At 41.2% G+C, this 24,822-nt stretch overlaps 3 protein-coding genes across 3 annotated transcripts; 2 read left to right on the top strand and 1 right to left on the bottom strand.

Moving 5' to 3' along the window:
* The first annotated feature begins 2,843 nt into the window (after positions 1 to 2,843).
* aimp2 (aminoacyl tRNA synthetase complex interacting multifunctional protein 2) lies at positions 2,844 to 6,430 on the top strand. The gene is made up of 4 exons (XM_053338086.1): positions 2,844 to 3,110; positions 4,313 to 4,531; positions 4,664 to 4,898; positions 5,544 to 6,430. The coding sequence occupies exons 1-4, from the start codon at positions 2,970 to 2,972 to the stop codon at positions 5,930 to 5,932; spliced, it is 984 nt and encodes a 327-aa protein (XP_053194061.1). The 5' UTR covers positions 2,844 to 2,969; the 3' UTR covers positions 5,933 to 6,430.
* Positions 6,431 to 8,448: 2,018 nt separating this feature from the next.
* zgc:161969 (uncharacterized protein LOC569044 homolog) lies at positions 8,449 to 10,787 on the bottom strand. The gene is made up of 2 exons (XM_053338653.1): positions 10,527 to 10,787; positions 8,449 to 10,209 (listed from the first exon to the last, which is right to left on the bottom strand). The coding sequence occupies exons 1-2, from the start codon at positions 10,716 to 10,718 to the stop codon at positions 8,494 to 8,496; spliced, it is 1,908 nt and encodes a 635-aa protein (XP_053194628.1). The 5' UTR covers positions 10,719 to 10,787; the 3' UTR covers positions 8,449 to 8,493.
* Positions 10,788 to 13,025: 2,238 nt separating this feature from the next.
* On the top strand, positions 13,026 to 24,508 carry LOC128378784 (voltage-dependent calcium channel gamma-4 subunit-like). The gene is made up of 4 exons (XM_053338376.1): positions 13,026 to 13,248; positions 21,317 to 21,400; positions 23,397 to 23,537; positions 23,982 to 24,508. The coding sequence occupies exons 1-4, from the start codon at positions 13,026 to 13,028 to the stop codon at positions 24,506 to 24,508; spliced, it is 975 nt and encodes a 324-aa protein (XP_053194351.1).
* The last annotated feature ends 314 nt before the right edge of the window (positions 24,509 to 24,822 follow it).

Genomic DNA, 24,822 nt, shown 5'->3' with positions numbered 1-24,822 from the left:
CATTCATTATTCTACGTGAGTGACCCAGTAACTCTGTAATGTACTCGAGCATGATAGTACTTACGAGACCTATATCAACCCCCACTCTACTCCAATGCTACCCACAGATGGACAGACTTCATGTACCATCCTTGTTCCTGCATGATTTAAAGAATTACTGTCACCTGTCAGGTTTCAGCTACCCTCCAGTCTCAGTTTCTATCTCAGGCCTAAGTCTGGCCATGAGATCTGACTGTTACCTCAGAAGAGCTGCCAGGTTGGTCCCCCTACTCCTCCTCCCCTCTCTCTTGTTAGATTTCAGCAAAGAGTGAATTATTCAGGGTTAACAAGCTGTAGGAACAGCAAACTCAATTACACATTTTCATTAAACCTCTCTTGCGGTGGTGTCTAAAGAGGAGAGGATGTGGCTCAAGTGTAAAACCATGCTAAGCTGACTCCACTGACAGAGAGGCGACAGAGAAGAAGTGACATGTCAAAGGAGAACCTGGTGTAAGGCGAAGTCACAGCCTCTTCAATTGTTTCCTGGTAAAGGATTGTGTTGCCAGATTTGATTAAGTCCAAAGATCACTTGTGAATGAAACAGTAGCTACACTGAGCTAATTGATTTCTATTGGCGCAACAGGTTGACTGCTGTTGAACTGAAGCAGACAGAGCTGAAATGCTTAATTTATCAATTTGGCTACAATGGGTCACATATATGTTAATTTCAGGCAAGACACAATAAGTCATGTCTGTGGTTATCACAAGACCTGTTCTTTTGACCTATTATTCTCTGTAGAACATTAGTATGTAAAGTTTTGGGCTTGAGGGCTTGACCATTCAAAATAGTAGATTTAAAACCCACAGAGAGTTATCTTCATGTCTAAGAAACTCTAGCTCATGAAATAGCTTAGTTACACTATGACTGAATCTAGGAAGCAAACGTTAAATGCATTACCTTTTTGTATATTTGGTCAAAATATATGCTGAATTAATACATTTTATTACAGTAAAATGTGGATTCCCAATGAGTATGCTTGACTCACTGCAAAAATGTTGATTTTATCTAGTTATTTTATCTAAATGTAAATCGTCACTGAATGATGTCCGACACAAAACTACAGCAGCACTACTTTCTCTGGGCTGTGATGTCATGTCACATGCCTGGCTGCCCTGATAAGAGTTTAAAATCTCATTAGAAGATGTTTCCTTTTGTAACAAAGAAAAGTAATTTGGGATTAAATTACTTAATGGTGAATTGTACTGAAAGCAGAGCAGAAGTAAATGTAAATTTTACTCTGGCAAGTTTCAGAATCAGAGTATTCAGTGTTAAATTTCCAGTGCTAAAATTCAAACCAGTCACACTAATCCTATGCATAGCGTAAATGGGGGTGAATGAAAACAGTGTTAGTTTGAGTTTTGTTGTCATTGTAAAACATATGAAGCTAAATCTCAGCTTGCATCATGATTAAATGGTCTTTGTTAATTATGGTGAAGTTCATAAATTGATAGTATGAGTTCCTCTGTTGACTCTTGACCTACAATTGCTGAAGTTACTGAGCTTGCAAAGATGGGACACGAGAAAAACGTTACTGTGGCGCCCTCTAGTGTATTTAGAAGAATACATGCAGAGGATATATTGAGAAAGTTGATGATTTCAGCATCACTGTGTGAATATTTCAAGTCTACCTTCACTCAAAAATATGTTTTTCTTCTTGTTCATACAGTTGGATGTCTGAGCTTCACTATGTAGAATGATGTATGTGCAGAGTTTGATACTAAGGCTGTTTTCACATTCATAAAAGAAACACAAAAAACATATCAGACACATATTATTAGTCAAAGTAAAGTGTTTTATATACCTCTTAAAATGTCTAGAGGGGATCTTTAAATTGTTAATTAAGATTCACTTTCCTTCATAATACACATTACTTTAATTGTTTGTTGAAACAATAATGGAATACACATTCAGGTAAACATTACATTATGCATATAGTCTATACGGTTCAGAAATTAGTGACACACATGAGGAAATGAAGAATATGTTATATAAGTACATAAATGGAAAAATACATTTATTTAATAGATCTTAAATAAATAAATAGTGAGGATTCATATATCATTTTGTCAGGAAATAGTGTTTTATAGTGGTTTATTCATTTATTGCTTTTTCTTATTATACACTAGTTTGAGTGATTCAAATAAAGAGTTCAATTCTTTGAGAAAAGGTGCAATTTTAGGTTATGTTTTGGAGAATTTGTGTTTATTAATTTTTAAAAAATGAATAATAAAATTAGCAAGATATTCTGCAGTATTATTCTCTGAGATATAATAGCAGATGGTACCTTTGAGGTCAACAGAGTATAGATAGTTGAAAGCTTCAGAGAGGTGAGATTCCAGATCAGTTCAAATATTTTTGGATATTTCACATTCAAAGAGCAGGTGTGAGATCTTTTCCATATGATGTTTACAAAAGGTGCAAGACACATCAATGTTCATGAACTTACCATGAACCTACCAGTCAGATAATTAGTGGGGTACATTTTTGGGGTACATTTTATTCAGGATTTTGAAGTGTATTTCTTTAGCTACTTATAAGGCAAAAGCCAAGCTCTTTTCCAATTCATGTCTCCAAATTTTGATCTCCAGAAAAACTTGCTTCTGGGTCTTATTCCTTCTTTTTTATCTGTCACTTCAATACCATCCAACATTAGAGAAGACTTATCACACACATACACACACACACACACACACACACACACACACACACACACACACACACACACACACACACACACACACACACACTTCCATGCCTCTGTCACTTTCACCGGATGTGACGTCACTGCGGCCTCTTTCCTGTGTAACCGGCTCTGGAGCTAAGCTGCTGCTGCTGCTGCCTGTCAACATCACACAGCCCCAGAAGAAGACATCTGTGTCCGGGATTTTGTTTTGTTTTTTAATCAGTTTGTCTCTGACAGTACACGTCCATGTCCTCCGCCATGCCCATGTACCAGGTAAAGCCCATCAGTGGGGGTGACATAAAGATTGATTTGCCCACCTGCATGTACAAGTTACCAAATATCCACGCGCAGCAAGGGAACAGCTGCACCCCCGAGCACGCGTTTCAGGTAACTCTTAACTCATTTCATTTCGACCAGCCTCATCTTTATTACTGGTTAGCTTGTGTTTTACCCTCGCTTCGACTAGCCCGCACTGCAGTTTTTTGCTTCTCTCGTGTTAATACATGCTCTTACTGTGTGTTAGCATGAGCTGACTGAAACCAAGCTAACTGGCTAATTTAGCTAGTCAGGACAATGAATGATCTGGGTGATGCAACTTGTGTCAATTACTACACGTTTCCTCTGTTCCATTCATATTAAACATTGTTACACGAAATAAAGTGGGGGCACTTGTAGAGTAGATTGTCTTCATCCTGAGCTGCATTTGCTGACATTGTCATAATTATATATCTATGTGCACATAATGATGGTACATGGGAGACCCTTTACTTCATGTGGAGGTTTCACTGTCAGATCAGACATTTGACACATATCTAGTATATATATAACCTAATCTGACAGCAACAGACTGCAGCTATCCACCTCAGGTTTAGTCTTATAAAATCTCAAAAGTCTTAAAGTCTCAACTCAAAAATACGATTTGATTCTTGTTCCTATAGTTTCACAGTGAAGAATGGTGTATGTGCAGAGTTTGTTTTCACTTTTAAGTTGCTCAGATTTAAAGGCGTTGGCCTGCCAGCATGATTTGTGACATCACAACTATTTTGGATCCTATCATTGTCCAGTATGCTAACTTACACAAGTGTGATGTGGAAACTTGAAAGGTCCAGTGCAAAAACACTGAGAATGAACTTTTCAGTGAAGTACGAGACAGTTTTTATCCAACAGTTAAACTACAATATATTTAAATTTTTAATGAGAGAGGCCATTTAAGTATTTAACATGGTAATCATACTTTTTTTGGTGGGAAAACCATATCAGACACACATTAGTATTCCATGGAGACTATGTTTATATGTCTAAATGCATGTCTGGAGGGGATCTTTAATACTGAAATATCCTGTTTTGGTCAGTTTTCTTTGTACTGTAGGTCTATATCATATTTCTGTAAACTGGGAATATGCAAGCTGTCAATACTGATGATACACTTGATGTTATCTGTGCATGGACAGTTTCACATTAGGACTCAGAGTCTCACCCAGGTTTTAAAACTGCTGGGGATCTGTACTGCTACTCTCAAAGCCGTCATGCTCTCAGATTTTCATTTGCGGTTTCAACCAAACTGTGCAATCTTCTCTCCGTCTCCACAGAATGGCGAGGTGGACCCAGCAGTCAAAGCTCTGGAGGCCCGGCAGGATGAGATCATGCACAAACTGTATGAGCTGAAAGCAGCTGTGGAGGGCCTGGCCAAGACGGTAACCACGCCAGATGCAGATCTGGACCTGACAGTCAGCAGCAGCTTCTCCTCCCAGAGCTCCAGCTCCACAACCCTCAAAGGAACCGCAGACTTGGACACACTACTGGGCAAGGTAGGAATCACTGGTGTTCTCTGGATCCAGGTGTAAGCATTAGAGCCTAGATGTAGTCGATAAATGTTGCAATACAGTATTTATTTTAAATTCTGCAATTATTTACCTCCTTTATCTTGTTCATGTCACAAGGACCTTGGTGCTCTCCGTGACATCGTCATAAACGCCAACCCGGCCCAGCCACCTCTGACTTTGCTGGTGCTTCACAGCCTGCTGTGTCAGCGCTATCGGGTGCTCTCCACTGTCCATGTCCACTCCTCAGTTACCGGTGTGCCACCACAGCTCATGTCCTGCCTGGGCCCACGCCACGCAGACAGTTACGCCCGCCAGATGTTCCAGCTGGGCTTCACCCTCATATGGAAAAATGGTAAGGCACAATGAGAGAGGCAGGATTTGTTATTTAACATGGACGTAGGACATGGGACTTAAAGTGAAGTGCAGCAACAACAAAAAAAACAATTACATGCACAAAGCCATTAGTACATCAAATCAACGAGGCAAAATATAATTTATCTGCACTAAACTTGAACCAGTTTTTGCTCAGTCGTACATGCAGGGGCAACACAATCCATGAAAAAAATGTTCTTTAATTTGGAAATAATTTGTTGAGAAAATGAGTAGGTGTTTTGCAATGAAACTAATTACAATAGCTCTCACCATCATAGTAATTACAACAAACAACTGTAATCAAGCATTAAGCCATTTGAGACGTGGCACTGCTAATTTGACTGCATGTGATTAAGATTTTGAAAAATGACAGTGATTTAATTATCGAGAACAAATCTTTGCAACATTTTAACACGACAAAAGTACCCTTTTGACACCATAAAGCATTTTGAATTACATGAAATTACACATAAGCATCGCCAAAACACAATGGTATACATACCATTGTGTTTATAACTTTATATTCTAAAATAATCAGCATATTGACATGATCTGACTGCTTTAAATGCTTTATAAATGGTGTTTTTGTTAACCATGAGGACTGTCTCTCTTCTGCCCTGTTCAGTCCCCAAACTGCAGATGAAATTCAGCGTTCAGAACATGTGCCCCATCGAGGGTGAGGCCAACGTTGCACGCTTCCTCTTCAAGCTACTCGCTACCTACCCCTCTGACCCTGCTCTGGCCACGCTGGTGGACAGCTGGGTGGACACTGCTTTCTTCCAGCTGGCAGAGGGCAGTGCCAAGGAGAAGACTGCCGTCCTACGCGCTCTCAACTCTGCTCTGGGCCGCAACCCCTGGCTGGCCGGGCCAGAGTTCTCCCTGGCTGATATCGTCTGCTACTGCTGCGTGCTGCAAAGCGGCCCAGCTTCGTCCACTCCCACTAATGTCCAACGCTGGCTCAAGTCCTGCGAGAACCTGGGCCACTTTGGACCTGCCAAACTACTTCTGCAGTGACCAGGGTTGTCTCTGGACCAGACACCGGAAGGGTGTCTTACCCAAGCAAAGTGAGAGAAGGGCATTAGAATATTAAAATATCCAAGCCATGTCTGGAACGCCTTTTAATGCTTCCCTCCTTACTGTAGTATATCACAGAACTGACTAAGACTCAGTAGAAGCAATTGGTGGTTGACGGTTATAGTAAAATAAGAGTATTTGTCTCTGCCATGTTGCTTTTGTATAACAAAGAGATTTAAAGGTAACTTCTTGCAAGGGAGGAAGCATGAGAGGACCGTAAAGACAAGGGCGTGCTAATGGATTAATCAATGATACTGACAGAAGCTGTTAGTCTCACACACTGTACACCTTCCACCCACTTTGTGCCTAACAAGATCCTGTACTAAATGTGTGTGTTTATGTGTGGTCACAGGTATTACCAGGTGTTTTGAGAAGTAATACTTTGTACCATTGTTTTACTGAAATCATTAAAACATCCACTTTGGATCAATCTTTGAACTGGGGGATGTAGTTTGTTTATTTGCTATGAGAACTTCTATAAGTGAGCGTGGCATGTGCTGAAGTGCACCTCTGTGTCCAACAGGGGGCAGGATTGTCAGATGAGTTAAGGATAATTAGGATATTGTCATGCATCCATTCCATTCACCTGCTGTTGCACAGAGCTGCATCCTATTACACATAAAGGGGAAGGTAGGGAAAACACTCCAGACAGATTAATCTTCCATGACTAAGCCAACACAAGACTTCACATCTTTGTAAATTTCTACTCCACCTGGCCGTGGCGAAACGGTTAAGCGCATCAAGGCACAGTAAGGACACAAGCGCACACTAACAATAAGGTTTGGGACATTAATATGGGCAAATCACTAAATCTTTGACTTAAAAAAAATAAAAAAATGTCTTCATGTATAACCATGATTTGGCTAAAAAGCATTGCAGGTTTGGACTGAAATCCAGTAGTGAGGTGTTAATTTAGCTGAAATCACTTATGGAAATTAGTGCAGATGTAATAAGGTTTATAAAGAGCAAGTCAGTTTAGTTAGTAGTTTGTTATTTTCCTTACTTGCTATGTAGGTACTGTAAAAGGCAATACTATGCAGAGTATATTTTGAATTATGGGCCACCACAATTAAAGTAATATGAAACAGTGATTATAGTACAGAGAAAATGTCAACTGTTAATCCTTTAACACAATCAGCCACAGTCAAAAAGCTGTAAAATACATTTGCAGCCACAAACTCAAAATATTTCTTATAGTACTTCTAATGTGATTTAATCACCCAATATTTAGTTTTAAGCATGTGTAAGTTTTATGCCTGACAGGACAACTATTCCCAAGTATGTAATCAGTTTACTTTAACTTTTAATTCCTTAATCGCTGCTTTGTTTGGAAAGGTTTGCACTGTAATGTCACAATTCTCCTAGTAATCCTTAAAGCTACTCACCTTAACTGTGTCCCTTCCCTGCTGCTGGCTTTTAAAACAGCATTTTCCCATATCAGCTGCTGTGCTGTTAAATAGAGTCCCAATAGCCCATCTCTCACGCAGAATAGATTTTGAAGTTCTTTTGTTAGTCTGCCTAATTCATTATGAGTGCTGCAGGCAAAGTCAGAAAATCAGATAACTAGAACATAAAGAATCATACATGCAATAATATTGAAAATAAGAAAAGGCAAATCCCACAGCTTTTTGTAGGCTACTCTCTCAGGGTTGGTTTTGCATCTTCAGTAGTGTCATGTTTACAACAGCTCGGGCCCATACCGAGCCTGTGTGTGAGTGTGTGTGCATCTGTGTTTTCTGACAGCCTCCTTTTGGTCTCTAGGCAGCTGTCTGACAAGCTCTTAACTGACATCTGGGCACATGGTGGGGAATGCACCTGGGACACGGCAGCACTGGAATTTTGCTGTTTGTATGCTGTGTGTTTACTTCACACACAAACACAGGCTTCTTGGAGACTGTCATCAGTATCTGTTGATGTAATCAGGGCCGCATGCAAATAAGGCGTCTGATCCCATTTTGTCACTAACCTAATTAATGTTGCTTTCCAGTTGCTTTTTGGTTTAAAAAAAGAAAAGCAAAACGATACAACGATACTCTTTCCTTGTATCTTTATATATTATATAAAACATACAGACAGGAGATGCATTCTCATTCGACAGCTGTAGAAAAAACAAGCTACCCTAACTGAAAGACAAAATCAATTCAGTTTAACCCTGTGGCTACTTCAAATCACAATACACAGATAGAAAGATGCTTTTGTCAGTGTTTTCCGTCCATGATTGTCAATTATTTTCATATACAAGTAGGCCATTCTGGAGAAGGAGATATATACTATGCCTATCAAAAAAGGAGAAAAAAAATTATTATTAGAAAACACATCTGGCTGAAATGTGACATTACTCTGGGTTTTTTTTCTGTAATGACTTGAAGTTTTAGCACAACATGGTTTGATTCTGCATCAATCAAAAGGCTGAGGAGAGAGAGAGAGAGAGAGAGAAGAGAGAGAGAGAGAGAGAGAGAGAGAGAGAGAGAGAGAGAGAGAGAGAGAGACTGGTAATGTGTTCAAACAGGGGCCAAAGCGCAAATGCTGCTATTGTATCTTAATAGCTGAATGCGCTCAAAGTAGTCATCAGTCAGAAAGTTTCTCTGTGAGGTGACCAAGTTGCCTTTTTGACTGAAGAGGCGCTGGACGGGGGCGGTGGAGGGCAGAGTGGTGTTGTATTTTAGGAAAAGCTGCTTCACTCTGGGGAAGTCCTGAAGGCACTCTAGGCTCTTCCCTGGCCCTTCAATGTACTTGCGGACCTCCTCCATCGCTCCCCGCTGCTGGATCTGAGTGGCCGGCCTCACGGGCCCGTAACTGAAGAAGTCATCTTCAGATTTAATGGTTGACACATTGCACTGGCTGGTGTTTGCCTCGGTTATGTTGCAGGGATCCACCTGGGACGCCTCTGTAGCCAGCAGGGCGCACATCTCCTCTCTCTCAGAAGCAGGCATCCACCACAAGCGAAACTGAGGAGTTGTCGCTGTTGCAAACTTTGCTTCTGTGCTGGCGAACAGCTCCTGGAACCGTACATCAATAGCCATAACAATGGCAGTGATGACATCGCCGAAGTAGTTTGCGGCCTCTTTCTGCTCGTTTAGCTTGTTCTTCAGACTTAGTACAGTTGGGATGACCAGACCCAGGTAACATTTCTGCTCCGCTTGGAAAAGTTCAAGTGCAAAAGCGAGTGGGTGGAATACAGTCGCGTATTCTTTGAGGAAGGCCATCTCCTCTGGTTGCAGACGTGGGACCTCCAGACGGGCACACAGCTCGGTCAGCTCCCGCTCACTGAGAGAGACGATCTTCTGCACGGCACAGAACTCCACATTCCAGCGTATGACGGCAGGGACGACGAGCGCCATCTTTCCTATCTCCTCGGCTGCATCCATACCAACTTGGAGATGGTGGCATTTGCTCCATATCGCGTACACCTTAGCCATTGTACTGTAATGCAGCTGACACATGGGCCCCTGCGACACAGCTTGCCAAAAGTCTTCGGAGACAATCTGCTCCAGGGTGTGTGATGCACAGCGTTGCACAGTGGGAAGAAACAAGAGCATGTCCTGTTCCGGCTCACCCTCGAGGATGGTGCTCACATTCTCGTAGAAGCCGATGTCATCGTCGGTGTCCTGGCTGTCCAACACAAACTCCTTGAACACGCTGACAAAGGGGCTGCCGTTGTCCGCCACGGTGGTCTGAACTTTACTTTCGATATTGAACGTCACATGGATGTCATGTATTTTCCCTGCAATGGTGTCATACGTGAGCCTGCCCTGTAGCCTCACAAAACCCAGAGCAGCAGATTTCCTCTCCAAAGAATCTGTGTCAATCCAGTGACAGGTCATCCCGAAGAAGCTTCTGTTGCTGGCTGTCCAGATGTCAGCTGTGGTGCACACATACTGGACATTACTGAGTTTTGTCATCAGCTCCTCCCGCATCCTGGAAAAACCCTGGTCCACCTTTGTAAACAAGGTCACCCTGTCCATGGACTTTAACCCTTCAGTCAAGCCCGCAATCAGCTTCTTGAACCCAGGCTGCTCCAGCACATAAAATGAATGGCAATCCTCCACGATGAAGTTGAAGACATGCTCGTCTATCTTGTTTTGGGACATGCATTTGGAGATGATTTCCGCTTTTAGCTTTTTGAGTTGGCAGTGCCTGCTCTCCTCGCCATTGTGTTCTTCCCTCCTCCGTCCCCTCTTGGCATCAGGCCTGGCATCACAGCCCAAATGTGTTCTCTGGAAGACAAAACGCAAACATGGTTTTATGTTGGATATGTGCCATTTTTTCTACTGTGCGGACTTTCCATCACTTCACAAACTTCACAACTGCAATGAAAACCTTTCAAAATAACACGTGTACAGAATAATATGCTTGTTTTTCTCCAGCAAAGTTGAACACAAAGAGCCTGAGCGACACGAGTTGGTAATCAGCATGCAGCTACAATGTAACGTTATTAATCACGAGTGCAGCTATTCATTCATTGACCCTTTTAAACATTAACCTGACGGCTTCGGGACATCGTTTACCAGTACATGACTGTTTTGTAACTCACGTCTAAGTGCTTCTTTAGGTTTGATGTTGAGGTCTTCGACGTGGATAGCAGATTAACCCTCGGCAGACACAGATTACACTGGACGATGATATTTTTTCCTTGATCTGCCTTGTACGTGAAATGGTGGCGATAACGCCAAGTATGCATGGCCGATTTGGTCTCGCCACTAGGTTCATTGTGATCCACATCCATGTCGGACGCAATCTCTACTGTTGTTTAACGTCCTGAAATAAAATAAAAGTATCGTAATCCGATTTAGTAATCGTGATTACACGTAAAGTAACGATGGCAGTAGAGAAATCCTCCTGAAAAAGGGGCAGGCCTTTGTTCAGCTGCTGCCTACCAATTACACAAGGAGAAGCCACTAGCGTCACCACCTGCTTCTGCGCATGCCCACTGACGGTGACACCAGTATGGCAGAGACTAGGCAAAGAACAGTAATACGCATGCGTGGTACGTACATGGGCCGCTGTGCCGAGGCGTCACAGTCTACTCCTGTAGTGTTTTGCTCGCAGTCATGGTACTTTAACCAGAATTTCCTTTTTCTCCAGCCAGCGTTGCAGGCGAGTTGGAGCCACCATGAGGGCAACGAAAGGAAATTGATGCAGTTGATCAAAAACCATCCAGAGAGTTACTTTATGTGAAAACAACGATGGCCATTTGAACAGCAAAGACAGAAACTACGAATAAAAACAGGCATCGTTACTATTACAGAGAACTGTACACACTCACTGTTTTTCTCTTTAAATGTATTTAGGGAAAGCGTCTTTTACAACATGTGTGACAATAATCCAATAACAGAAAACAATTGGGCATCATAATGAAATAAAGATAAGCTAAAGGACGTCACTTTCAGTTTGTTAGACCATTCAGCGGCTTAATATCTGATGCCATCATTTTAAAGACTGATAAAATCACATTTCAGTGTGACTATTCTGCTATTTAAAGATTTTGAATAGATTACAGATTAGTGGCAGTGTAAGTGTAGTTTAAGAGTAGACTGTAAGCACCAGCTCCTATAAGGCCTACTTAAACTACTTTTACTTAGTTTAACCCTAACCCTAACCCTTTTACATAGTAGCCTACACATAAATGTATTCAGAGTAAACACAGGCCTATACTGAAATCCCCTGAAGCCAGCTTTTCAGGGAATAGTAAAACGCTGAACTATGTAATCTGTAAATTATTTCTCATTATAAGTGTAACCCATTAAGGCTAAATTGAAACAATACGTCAGATAGTCTTATCCTAAAATGAATTGCTAGAAATATAAAATTTCCTAGGCTGGCAAGAGTTGTTTTTTCTACTCTAGCATGAGGCACCTTGCCAGTGAACGCCACCCAAGCATAGTGGTTTGAAAACTTTCCATCTGGCTCAGAGATGCATTAAACATTATTTTTGATCTGGTTTTCACCTGGGCGTGAATAGTATTTTTGCATGTGTAATAAAGCAATTTGACTGCTTCATGATTAAAATTCATGAGCAGGAGAGGAAAGAGTTTGTGTGAAAGTGACTGAGGAAGAGAGATATTCACACGTTTTATTTTTTATGCCAGTGTCATTTGCATGAAACCTACTTCAATTACAAACCATTGCCTGTATTTACACATCTATCTATCTATCTATCTATCTATCTATCTATCTATCTATCTATCTAAACTGTCTGTCTGTCTGTCTGTCTGTCTGTCAGCATCCTGCTCTTGAGACAAGTGATTGACATTATGTTTGGTGGTAATAAGCGCTCACCAAACCTCTAATAGCTATTATAATGGTCTTGTGATTGTTTGGTGTTAGTGCACCACACATAAGGACGGGTGTGTCAAAGCCTGTAATTATTTCTCCCCCCTAATCTCCTTCTCAGCCAAACGGTGACTTTGGTAATATTAACAGCTTCTGAATTCAGCAGAGACAATTTATTTAACTAATTAATACCCCGCAACCCCCCCAAGATTCCTGTTTAAAATGCATGAGTGGTCCAATAGTAATTTGTAATGTCACTAAGGTGTTTTTTTTCTATTTCTCTCTTTTCTGCACATATCCTCCATTGGCTAGATTTGGTGAGGGTGGGGTCTCACTTAACAGCTATTGACGTGATCCTTTTTAAATGGGTTTTAACAGAGGCGCAGTCTATGTGGGGAGAGAGAAAAGTGCTTTGAGACAGAGGTAAAGGAAGGAAAACAGAAAGATGAAGTGGTGAGGAGTTTGGGAGTTTTTCTGGATTGGTATATGAGATGTTGCTGTGTTGCGCGCTATAAAAATCTGTGTGGATCCTCTGGAGTGGGCACAACTGGTGGCTTCTCATATTCACAGCAGCAATCAGTTGCTTTTGAGCATCAGGTGAGCTTTTCAGCCCTACATCTTCCGTCTCCTGGCTGCACACTTCACTTTTAGCAGAGGAGCAGAAAGAGTGAACGCACCTTAACAATATGCCCAAAGGATCCGCGCCTTGACGCGCCCCGGTGTGTTGGACCGGTGAGAGTATGGACTAGTATGAAGCGCCATGGCTTGGTGTGACCGCGGGGTTCAAACGCTGCTGGCCACCGTGGGGGCTTTTGCTGCCTTTAGCCTGATGACCATCGCCATCGGCACGGACTACTGGCTCTATTCGCGGGCGTACATCTGCAACAGCACCAATGCATCCACAGACGACACCCAGTCACAGCCCAAAACCAAGAAGGGCGATCTCACCCACTCCGGGCTGTGGAGAATCTGCTGTATTGAAGGTAAGACCGCTCCAAGCCTAGTCTCACTTTAGGGGCTCTATATTTATGGAAGCCGTCAACATGTATGGTGCTCTGGCAATTACACTTAGACTGCACTGTTCTGTGTTGTTTTTGTGCGAGATATAGTTTTAATCCTCTCTTTTATATGAGGAGGAATCTTTTGTTTCTCAGTAGGCACAGTCATCTGGGCGCACAAAAGTACGCGCTCCCTTTACGCACACATAGACTGAAGATGGATGCATAATAAGAGAATGATCGTATAGGTGAAACAACTTTCAGAGGTTACAGGTCAAATGGACAAAAATGCAAGATTTTAACACCACAGATGTGCTGAAATAGCAAATGAACGCTAAACAAATGAGCGGTGTTCAGCTCAAACCAAGCTGTCTGCCAACTGTTACATCGCCTTGTTCAAGCAGAGGCCCACACAATACATTCAGCTGTGATATAGACTACAAAAGATTGCGATGCCAAACCGGCGCGTCTGAGCCCATTCACTTTTAAGCCGGTCGCTGCCAGGAAATGTGTGCGCTATTAGTCTACTTTCATTCATGTCTTCATTGTATCCGATGCTGTTGCTTGGCAACATCTCTGAAATTGCTATGGAAACATGCCCGGTGATTTAAAAATAGATGACTCTGAGTTCACGTCATGTCCAAGCAAAAGAGCAAAATTATCATTCATAATAGGAAATTAGGCAAATAATTTATACTTTACATCTTGTTTTTCCCTTTGGAAAGTGTTTCTGAGTAGTTTTACGCATTGGATGTTTGAAACCAACAGAGGTGCGCGTGCAGTGACGTCTTGTTTCAGATGCAGACAGACACCCATTCATTGACCAACCCTCCTTCCGGCCATCCCTTGACTTTTCGCCTTAGCTACAGTATCATTAAGTGAGTCGATGAGACTGGATGGATTTGTTCACGTTACAAACGTCTCTCGTGACGCAGTGATTGGCACAAGCAAGGTTTGCGAATAAAAAAATGTCCAGCTGCAGGCAAGGTAGAAATAAGTGTTAAAACGTTTTTAAACTCATAAAACGTGTCTGAAAATGCACTGCTGGCAATCCCAAACAAACTGGATAAACTGAATTAACGCCACCTGCATGAGCACTAGATACATTTTGTAGGAGCGTATCATTTGAAGCAATATCTCGAAATCTTGTTTTAAAGGACATTTTCCTTCAAGAGCGACTTTTTTGTCCGTAGTGGCAGGCAAACACTTCAGGAGGAGTTGTGCTCTCTAAACGCAGCACATTGTGTTCCAGCAGCAGGTACAGAGGAGCTGCCATGAAACGTGACACACACAACCCTGTTGTCATCTGTGGAGTAATACTGAAGATGCAAAAATAAAATGAAAAGCTGTAAATATAGTAGTGTTGTGAGACAGAAACAAGATCAGAAAGGTTTTTGTTGTTCTTTTATGTATTTTCCTTTGACTGTATTATATATTTGTGTGGATACAGTAAGATACACTAAGGCAACTTCATCTTTTTAGTTTCTTCTTCTCTAAAACCAGCAGAAAACACAAAATTAAAAAAAAAAAGAAAGAAAAGAAAAACCTGGGCACTGGATACTTATTATTGCCTGTAAAATCTGTTTTAGTGGTGCATCAGTTGCTTTTCAGTGTCTATAGTCCATTCTGTGTCCATTAGTGAGCTTGTTTTCATTCACATCTGTTAGACTTGAAGCCATAACCCACACACAGGGAGAGATTTAGCTGTCAGCAATGATTAAACTGTCTCTGGGTTTGTCCTGCAGTGAAGACGAACACTTTAGACACATGTAAAGAACATCCTGGTGTGTTATGACACTCGCAATTTACTGAGAGTCATGCTCGGCTGGGCACCTGTCTAGGATGTGTACAGTCTCATGTCAGATATAATGCAGGGAGCATTATATCTTCTAATACCCTAAGAAATGATGATAAATTACAAATGCCGGCCAACTATTATGTCAGGCATGATTTCCCATCAGTACTTTGAAGTAAATAATGAAAGCCGATTAATGACAGTAGAGACTGGATTGATGTTGATGAGGCTAGGGACAAAGACTGGCTCTGTGCAGTGAAGCTTCTTTTTGAAAACATAATTTGCACAAACAATGGCCAGTCTATCATATCAGTCTCTCCGTCGCTAATAGTTTCACTTCTGTGCCTCTGCCTAAAACGACAAGCTGCTGGACGATGGCTCCGTTGTCATGGAGACTCATAAGTATAGAGGAGAAGACAAGGAAGGAAGCCTCACCCCCGCTCCCCTACACACACACCTCCTCTCCTCAAACACACTCACTCACACACACACACACACACACACACACCCCTCTGGTCATTGTAACAAACACACTGGGTTATTGACGGCTCCGTGTGTATCACAGCTACTGGGGAAAACATCAACGCGTTTTTAGCTGAACAGATTGTAGCAACAACATGTCTTTCTCTCAGTGACAACACACTGCTGTAACACACATGGCTCTGTTCAACCCTTTCCCTCTTCACAACCTTGTAATAAATGTGTTTTAGTAGTCACCCTGTTTCTTCAAGAAGTGTTACCTCTTCCCCAACAGGCCTGTGTGACATTTAAGTAGCAGGCAGGAATATATTGAATGAAGCTTACTTTACATTGAGGTCAGCACTACTCTCATTTATGGAAGTCCTTTGCATTACCTTTTTTTTTACCTTCCCTGTTTTTTTCTCCACATGAATATTATGAGGTCAGGGTAGCACCCACGAGTGCACTGAGTAAGTCTAATTTGCATCAGAATCGGCAAATGCATCAGAGGCTGTTGCTTACGTGTGGCTCGAGTGCATAAATCCAACATTTGAGAATGAGAAATAACCTAATGAATAATACAATTATCAGGTATATATTTCCAGTAAAACACCCCAGCCGGCAGTGGTGGTGGTTTTCCTGTTTTCCAAAGTAGTGTTGGGCTGGTTTAGGTGGGGAGGGGATCACTTTGCCAATTCCACCATGCTCCATAAGTCTGTAATTAAAACGTGACAACAGAGTAGCTGATGTGCAGTGTCTCTTTTCATCTCTTTCAAGGTTTAACAATTCCATTCATATCATTATTTTATCTGTTTATGGCTTTCTCTTCCGCTATTCTACTTTTTTAATGAACCTTTGTAATCCCTCTTAAATTTTGGATGCATTTAATTTCTTTTCTCTTTCTCTTTCTCTTCTCTTCTCTTCTCTTCTCTTCTCTTCTCTTCTCTTCTCTTCTCTTCTCTTCTCTTCTCTTCTCTTCTCTTCTCTTCTCTTCTCTTCTCTTCTCTTCTCTTCTCTTCTCTTCTCTTCTCTTCTCTTCTCTTATTTTATCTTATCTTAACTTATCTTTAGCTCTAAATTGAGGTCAACATATTGTAGAGAAGGACAATTTGCACATCATACAAAGATGAATTCATTGTTTCAGTTCAGGATTTGTTGGAAAATTGCCAAAGAGAAAGTGTTGTTGGGAATGAACACCTGTTCCAAACAAATCTGAAAATGTTAGGGATAAAGGAAAAGGATGAGGAAAAGAAAATATGGTAGTTTGTAGTTTAGGGCATTTACATATGAAAAGGATTTATCATGGCAATTTTGAAATACACACAAACAAAGCTTCAAACCAAATCTATTTCTAATACATCATGTATTCAGTGTCCTCATTGTTTGAGATGTGGTTTCAAACCCAAAGAAAATACAAAATATATGTAAAAGAGCACCTATAGGTTACAGTTATTCTTTAATTTTTTATTCTCATTCTCTTTTAGACTCCATCATAAATGTTCAGTACCAAACATTTTCTTATTGAAGTGAATGGGAGGGTGTGTCCAAACTTTTGACCGCTGCTGTACTTTTGTATGAGTCATTTTCAACAGGCTACATGTGGTGATGGATCTGAGTTTTCTTTCAACAGCGTGAATACAAATGCACAGTCTACCCCAAGCAGAGCTGTATTTGAAGAAACTACTACCTGGTGACAATTTAATTAACCAACTGTCAGTCATATCAGCACTGAATCACTGATGTCTTCTCCAAATTGCTTTTCTTTTATCCTCACTTAGACTGAAAATCAAAGTTGAGGGGTTTGTTTGATTACACAGCTGCTTTTTATATTGCATCCCAGCATCCCCTGCCTCCATAGTAATAAATGTATGTATTGTTAAGTTCACATGAGATGTACATGCATGTCTGTATTTTCTATCATGCTCCAGAAACAGAGCTCTGTCTGCTTACAGCTTTATAAAACCTTATCATCTGTTATAAACCACAGTGCACTCTCTACTGTCAGTGTTCACACTGACTGTCGCAGAAAGCAACAAGAATAAAAGCAAAGCAAGTTGTTTCTGCTCCTGTTTGCTGTAAATCTGTTATGTGGATCCAGTGGCAATGCTATTACTGAAAGAATATCACCCACCAGAGGCCACACAGTTCTAGTGAAATACAATATTAATGTCACTTTTGATTATTTTATTCATCAATCTATTTGCAGTGCTATTGAAGTGTGAAAACGAGGAAGTAGAGGCATATATCACATATAGCTCATTGTCATGATGTACTGTTCCTGGAGACACCAGGAGGTGAGCAAGTGTTTGACTTGATGAGACAATGCTATTGGTGTATTCCACTGAGGCTGCTTCCCTTATTGGCCAAACTGCGTTAATTCAAAATAATAACAACGTGCATCATCCTGTTGCCACCGGCACCACAGCTGTGACATCTGCTTCCACTGAGATGTGTGTGTGTGTGTGTATGTCTATGTACACGTATCTGTGTGCTTACGTCTGTCCATTTGGGACCGCAGTCATGTACTGTTCAGTGGTGACAGATCTGTGAAAGGGAAGCTGGGGAATTACCATCTCTTGTTTCAAAATATAGTGAAGATGTCAAAAGGCTTCTTGTATATTGTGTGTGTAAACAAGCTTATTAAAAACTAACAAGCGTTGCCATGGAAAAGAGGAGGAGATGCTCAGCATGGGGCTTTGCAACTCCAGTCAGGCACGGGGAACCCATTATTTCCTATGTGATGTGTTTTCTGTGTAAGATTAATTTCCACTTTGTCACTACACAATCACCTTGTCACACGCCCCTGAATTTATAGAATATAAGTCTGTCTGACCAACCCTATGTCCCTGTCTGATTCTCTATTCATCCTTTACATTTACAGTTGTTACATTGCACAGCTGTCCTCCGACCTTTATTGCACGATCCATATTTTGCTGTACCTTTCCTTACCATTTCTCTTTCTCTTTGTAATGTGGCCTCCTATCTTTTCTCATCTCCTTCATTCCTCTGCTCCCTGTGCTTTTGTTGTTTCATTTCCTCATACATTCTTCCCTTGTTTAATCTCCACTTCCTCCCTCCTCCCTCCCTCCCAGCTAGTCAGACTTTATTTCATTTCATGAAGGGTCCATCTGACAGCCAGCATTCTCTCTCTCTCTCTCTCTCACACACACACACACACACACACACACACACACACACACACACACACACACACACACACACACACACACAGACACACACACACACACACACACACACACACACACACACGCACACACACACACTTAATGTAGACACTGAGCTGATAACTGTCACTCATAAATCCCAAGCCTCAAGGCCTCTGTTTATAATCTGATTCCTAATCAGTTGCAATATTGTCTTCTATTTTATCCATCTGTGTGTGTGTGTGTGTGTGTGTGTGTGTGTGTGTGTGTGTGTGTGTGTGTGTGTGTGTGTGTGTGTGTGTGTATGTGTGTGTGTGTATCCAGCAGACACACATACACAGGAGGAGACAAGAAAAAGGCGTCAGACAGGCTGGAGTTGTTGAGGTCTGGGCTGGAATAGACAATGGAGAATATTGTGCAATAGTCAAAATTAATAGTTGTGTTCTGGGTTCACAGTGGAAGGTGTGCTTTTGTGTGCCGTTTTTAAACAGTGTAAATCTAGTTTGACATTTCAGTTCAGTAGAAAAGACACACACATACTTACAAATATGTGCAGGTGCTGCAGCATGATTTGGTGTTTACACAGCAATTAACAGGGTAGCAAAGGTGTTTGTATTTTTGTTATCTACTCTGTTCTTAATCTAACCACGTGAGCCAAATGTGTTTTATTTCTTCACAAGGCACAAAGTCTCACATTGTGGCTTAAAATAGTTCCGAGCCATTTTTTTTTCCATCAGTGACTAGACACAGAAACTTGTGCTCTATTTCCGCCGACTGATTTGACACTAATTAATTTGATGTCCCTTATTAAGCAGCAGACCCAGTTAATGGAAGCCAGCTTGCCCTTAAAAGATGTGCCACAGACAATAACGGTTGTGTGGCTCACCCTTGGGCACCTGGGAAATGGAGTTGACAGGTGTCTGTCTGTCGTTGGCACAGACGGTTAATGGGGTGGTTGACTTCAGTATGGTATAGGTCAGCTCTAATCTTTGCTGCCTGTTGGGCCATTAGGAATGAGGAGGTGGGCATTGTGTTTTTGATGTGAAAGTCTTCAGTGCATACGGGTATAAGAAAAATTCAACTGAGATTCTGCCAATCCAAAGATATGCAAGTGAACACACAATGCACACAAAATCACTGATATGATCATGTAATCAAACAAATGAAGTCATAGCCTTTAATATAGTGGTGTGCAAAATGACTCACTCACAGTGCAAATGGTGAATGAATAGCCAAAGAGCTTCCACCATTACCACCACTGCTCAGTGTACATCCATTAACCCCGCCCCCAAACCTCTTTCTCTCTAGACAAGGTGTTGTTTATACTCCTGCTCAATTACAGCTGTAATCTCTCTCTGTATCTCTCTCTCTCTCTCTCTCTCTCTCTCTCTCTCTCTCTCTCTGTCTATAACCCTCCACTCAGTTCTCCCATTTTAATTCACCTAGGCATTAAAAGCTTCCAGCACATGGGGCTTTTGTTGTTCAAATAGGCTTCTTGTTCCTCCTGGCACTCAGCCATTCACCTGCTGGACACGTGCCAGATCGAATCCTCCCATCCCCAGCCAATGCAATCTTAATCACACCACTGTAAAGCTTATGTACTGATTCTCAAAACACAAACTACCACTCTGGTAGCGCTAATTATTCTTCTTAGATGTGGTCTACAGTTTGCAGGATTCACAGCACACCCAAAGAGCTATCCACAGTAACAGCAATGCTTGTCTGAATACCCAGTGTGCTCTAGGTCAAAGATGAAACTCTCATTTGCGACTTGAAGTAAAAACAATTGAGAGGCTAATCTAAGAAGCTAATCTTAGACAATAGTTTAATTCAACCAGCAAAAGCTATAAGAAATAAATGGTAAAGTTTTATAATTATCTTTCAAAAATAGGAGAAGCTCTTACAATCCGTGGGTCTTTTTTAATGTTAAAATCACAATATTAAATAGCATTAATAAAACTGACCTGGTGGTATTCATTCAACAGTTGACCAAATAAATCTGAATGGAAGTTATGGTAAAGAATAAGTTTGGCATTTTGGGAAATACACTTTGCTGAGAATTAAAGATTAAAGATTAAAGATTTGATACCACTCACGTGTCTGGTTGTGGTATTAATCATTTAATTTAAGCAATAAGAGTACTTCACAAACTGTTGAACTATTCCATTGAATTCATCAGAAAGGCAGTGTGTCCCCCTATTACGTGCTGCTGCCACTTGCCAAGAAACCACACTGTTGAGACATGAAAAATAACCAGACGTCTTCTGGGAAGTGACTTTCCACTTCACTCTCTTTTATCTGAGACAAGAGAAGGACACAGTTACTCCAGAGGACACAGTTTAACAAAAACAGGTCAGTGGTTAGGGAGTAACTGTGACTCCAGGACCTGCTCATACTTCAGCCAGCTGAAACCAACTGGAGTTTGATGAATTCACATCAAACATGTAACCCCAGGCTTTGAATAAATCTAGTTTAAGTTCAGCTCGCCTCAAAAGCAGATTAACACATGTATTCTTGATCCTATTTGTTGGACCGAACAGTCCTCATCTCTTAAACATCACATGTATCAAACTGTTATGGCAACTTGGTGTGCAGTGAGCAATAATTCATGCATTTTTCTGTCTTTGTCCTGCAGGGATCAATCAAGGCAGCTGTTACAGAATCAACCATTTCCCTGACGACAATGACTACGACACAGACAGCTCTGAATACTTGCTGCGTAAGTGCTCCCCACTCATCCTTTTTGTCTGGCATTGTTAAAACTGATTGTCTGTTATTTTTAAGGCTGAGCAAAAAGTCCACCAACCTCCAGCATCTTATTATTTGACAGTCGTTTTTAACCAAGCAATACTCATTTATACATAGATTAATAAAATGCAGAACAAAGACATAAAGAGATATTTGGCAGTTTTCAGAGAGGCAAGCTTTAAAATACATTCAAGGCTGGATTATAAGAAATGTCAGACTGTGATCACACCACAGTATGTTTTAAAAAAAAATCTTTTTACCTACCTCTCCTGTTTGTGTATCTGATATTTCAGACACCCACAATTACTGATGTCCTTGTCGGATGATTTTAAAGCAGATCTTGCCTAACATGACTGAAAAGTAAAGCCAGTTCTCAATTTTGTCGGTGGTTGATTGTCACACTTGAATGCAATGTTCCTTACTTACAGCTCTGTATACTCCACTATCACAAGAGATAAGTTGACACTGTATTTTTAGGCATGGAGGTCAAACATAGGACGAGCTCTTTTCTCACTAAAATATAGAAATGCCTTTAAAAAGCAGAGAGAAACTGACAAAAACTAAGATGCACAAAAAAGTGGTTGAAAATCACATCTAAAAATACTGTACCATCTGCAGTGTATTGTTTTTGTATTTCTTAATTGCTGTTGGTGTAGGATCAGCAGCTTATTTGCATGTTCCCATCATTTCCCTTTCTTTTTCCAATTAAGTGAAGCATATTCTAAACTTTGCTCAATGCAAAGAGGAACTTGTTTACTCTAAACTGTGGTGAGGAGCAAAAAACAAAGCAACTTTTGGCTAGGTGTGGATATACAGTAAATCCCTTGTTGTATCTGCTATGAATATTGATTAAAAGACAAAAATGACCAAGCTTACACATAGATTGTTATTCAGTAGGTATAAAACTGGAGTCATTCAATCAGCAAAGGACCTTTTTTGAAAGGACCTTCATTTAAGGCACTGCCAATTCAGTATGGGTCTAATATGTAAAGACTCATCAGACTACACTCCATTAGCCAGACTAAATAAAAGGACGGCTTAATAAAACACTTCACAGTTGGATGGGATCATCCATCCTTGGAAACTTGAAAAATGGCACAGTGATTCATTTGTGGGGAGGTGATAGTCAGTGAGACCTCGTGCTGCATCCCACAGCTGATTAGCAAAGCTTTGTCACAACAAGGCACAACAAGTATACAGTACATGGTAATGGAGTTCTCAAAAATGGAGAGATGGACAGAAGAAGGGTAATGAAAATGCTAATTATTTAAAAGGGAAGTTTTTTTAAAAACAAAATGTTCTTTTAAAAATCTCTGTGTTGTGACCTATACATCTATGCATTGTTTTGTAATTGCTTTGATCTATTGATACTCTATTGATTTATGCTTTTGTATTAATCACTCCAATGTGTCCTTTTATTTATTAAGTAGTATGATTAATATTTTTACTACAACAAATGACAATGTGTAATAAGAGAGGCATCTCTTCTAGTAAACCTACAGAGAATAATTACTCGAGTCCCCCTTCAGCTTGTAGTGAGTTTCAGCTCATTGTTTAGCTGTCCAGCCCACGACTTTACTGTGTTGGTTCACTCTCACTGCTCTCATACAAATGTTTTCAGCTCTAAAAACGCCTCTGTACACTATGTGCCCAACACCAAACAGCAGACACGCTTAGCGACTAGCTACTCAACATATTTTCCTTAGGAGTTGATAGAGACAAAAACAGCTAAAAGAGAATGAATAGGCTAATGGTCTTTTGTTCATCAGGTGGACAGAAACATGACTCCATGAATCATAATGTTACAAATGCTGTATGTGTAATAAGCAACTGTTTATGTTGATACCAAGTGGGGCACTAAGAGCAAAAAGATAGTTACAGGTTTAGGTTTAATGAACTGTATTAAACTATTTGCTGTGACTTTGTATTTTTTTTCTTGCCATGTCTTCCCTCCTCTGTCTCTACAGGTATAGTTCGTGCCTCCAGTGTGTTCCCCATTCTCAGTACCATCCTGCTGATGCTTGGCGGACTGTGTGTAGGGGTTGGCCGAGTCTACAACAAGACAAATAACGTCCTCCTCAGTGCTGGCATTCTCTTTGTAGCTGCAGGTGAGCTGAAGGCTTACACTGTCAGTCCCACTACACTACACTCCCAGTGTGGAGCAATCATGTCAGGCCTGAGTCTCATCATGAAGAAAGGCAGCTTAATGTGGCACTTGCGGTTATATGTTTTAATTCATCAAAGGTGCAATCATGACGATGAGCTTCATTCCCCATCGAAGACGGTCAGGATCTCCTTTCATCACACATCTCATGTATTGAGGACACATGCCATTAAGAGCCTCAGTAGTGATGAGAGTCCTGCAATCATTGGCCGACAAACACTTTTACAGTCTCCACAGATGTCGTGATTGAATGTGGTGAAATCATGGATGATTGATTCTTGCTGGCTTTTCCTTCACCTTTTTTTCCTCATGCTCTTATGCTACTTTACTCCTTCCAACTTTCTTTTTTTTCTTCTCTGCCTCATTTTTTGTCTTTCTGATTTTTCAGGTCTGAGTAACATAATTGGCATCATCGTCTACATCTCCAGCAATGCAGGAGACCCCAGTGACAAACGTGATGATGACAAGAAGTACACTTACTCCTATGGCTGGTCCTTCTACTTTGGCGCCCTCTCCTTCATTGTGGCTGAAACCGTGGCTGTGCTCGCCATCAACATTTACATTGAGAAAAACAAGGAAGTCCGCTGGAGGGCGAGGCGCGAGTTCATCCGCTCACTCTCTTCCTCTTCCCCATATTCGAGGATACCGAGTTTCCGCTACCGCCGGCGGACGTCACGCGCCAGCTCTCATTCTACAGAGGCTTCACAGGAGAACTCACCTGTGGTTGGACTGAAGCGGGCGCCATCTTCCAGTGGGCCCCTGGATGAGCTGTCCATGTACGCCCTGGCGAGGGACAGTGTGACAGAGAACACGTACAGCCCTGAACATGAGGGAGCTGCTGAGTTCCTCCAGGTCCATAACTGTTTCCCCAATGATTTAAAAGACGGGGTAAATCGCAGGACCACACCAGTGTGAGATTAATTCTGGAAGTGGATAAACGGGAACATGATGAAAAACCAGTGGGCAGACCTGTTAAAGCCTGTGTGCTTGTGATAGCCTGCCATCTTTAGAGACACAGTTTTCAAAGAGAGACTATCGTTTTTGGAAATCACTAGAAGGAGACGAGAGGATAGTCAGCTGGATAGAAGATGAGCCAATTAACAGAACCATCATGAGTTCTTTCTCATGTATCTGCTTTTAGAGATCATCAAAGCAGAATAGAGTAACCATTGTCTGTGCTGTAGCCAAACCAGTGTACATCGAAATGCTTAAATTATCAGTGTGTTATC

Source organism: Scomber japonicus, chromosome 18, assembly GCF_027409825.1.
Source record: "Scomber japonicus isolate fScoJap1 chromosome 18, fScoJap1.pri, whole genome shotgun sequence".
NCBI lineage: Eukaryota > Metazoa > Chordata > Actinopteri > Scombriformes > Scombridae > Scomber > Scomber japonicus.
Note: the sequence above shows the minus strand (reverse complement) of the source record. Positions and strands in the feature narration are given on the sequence as shown.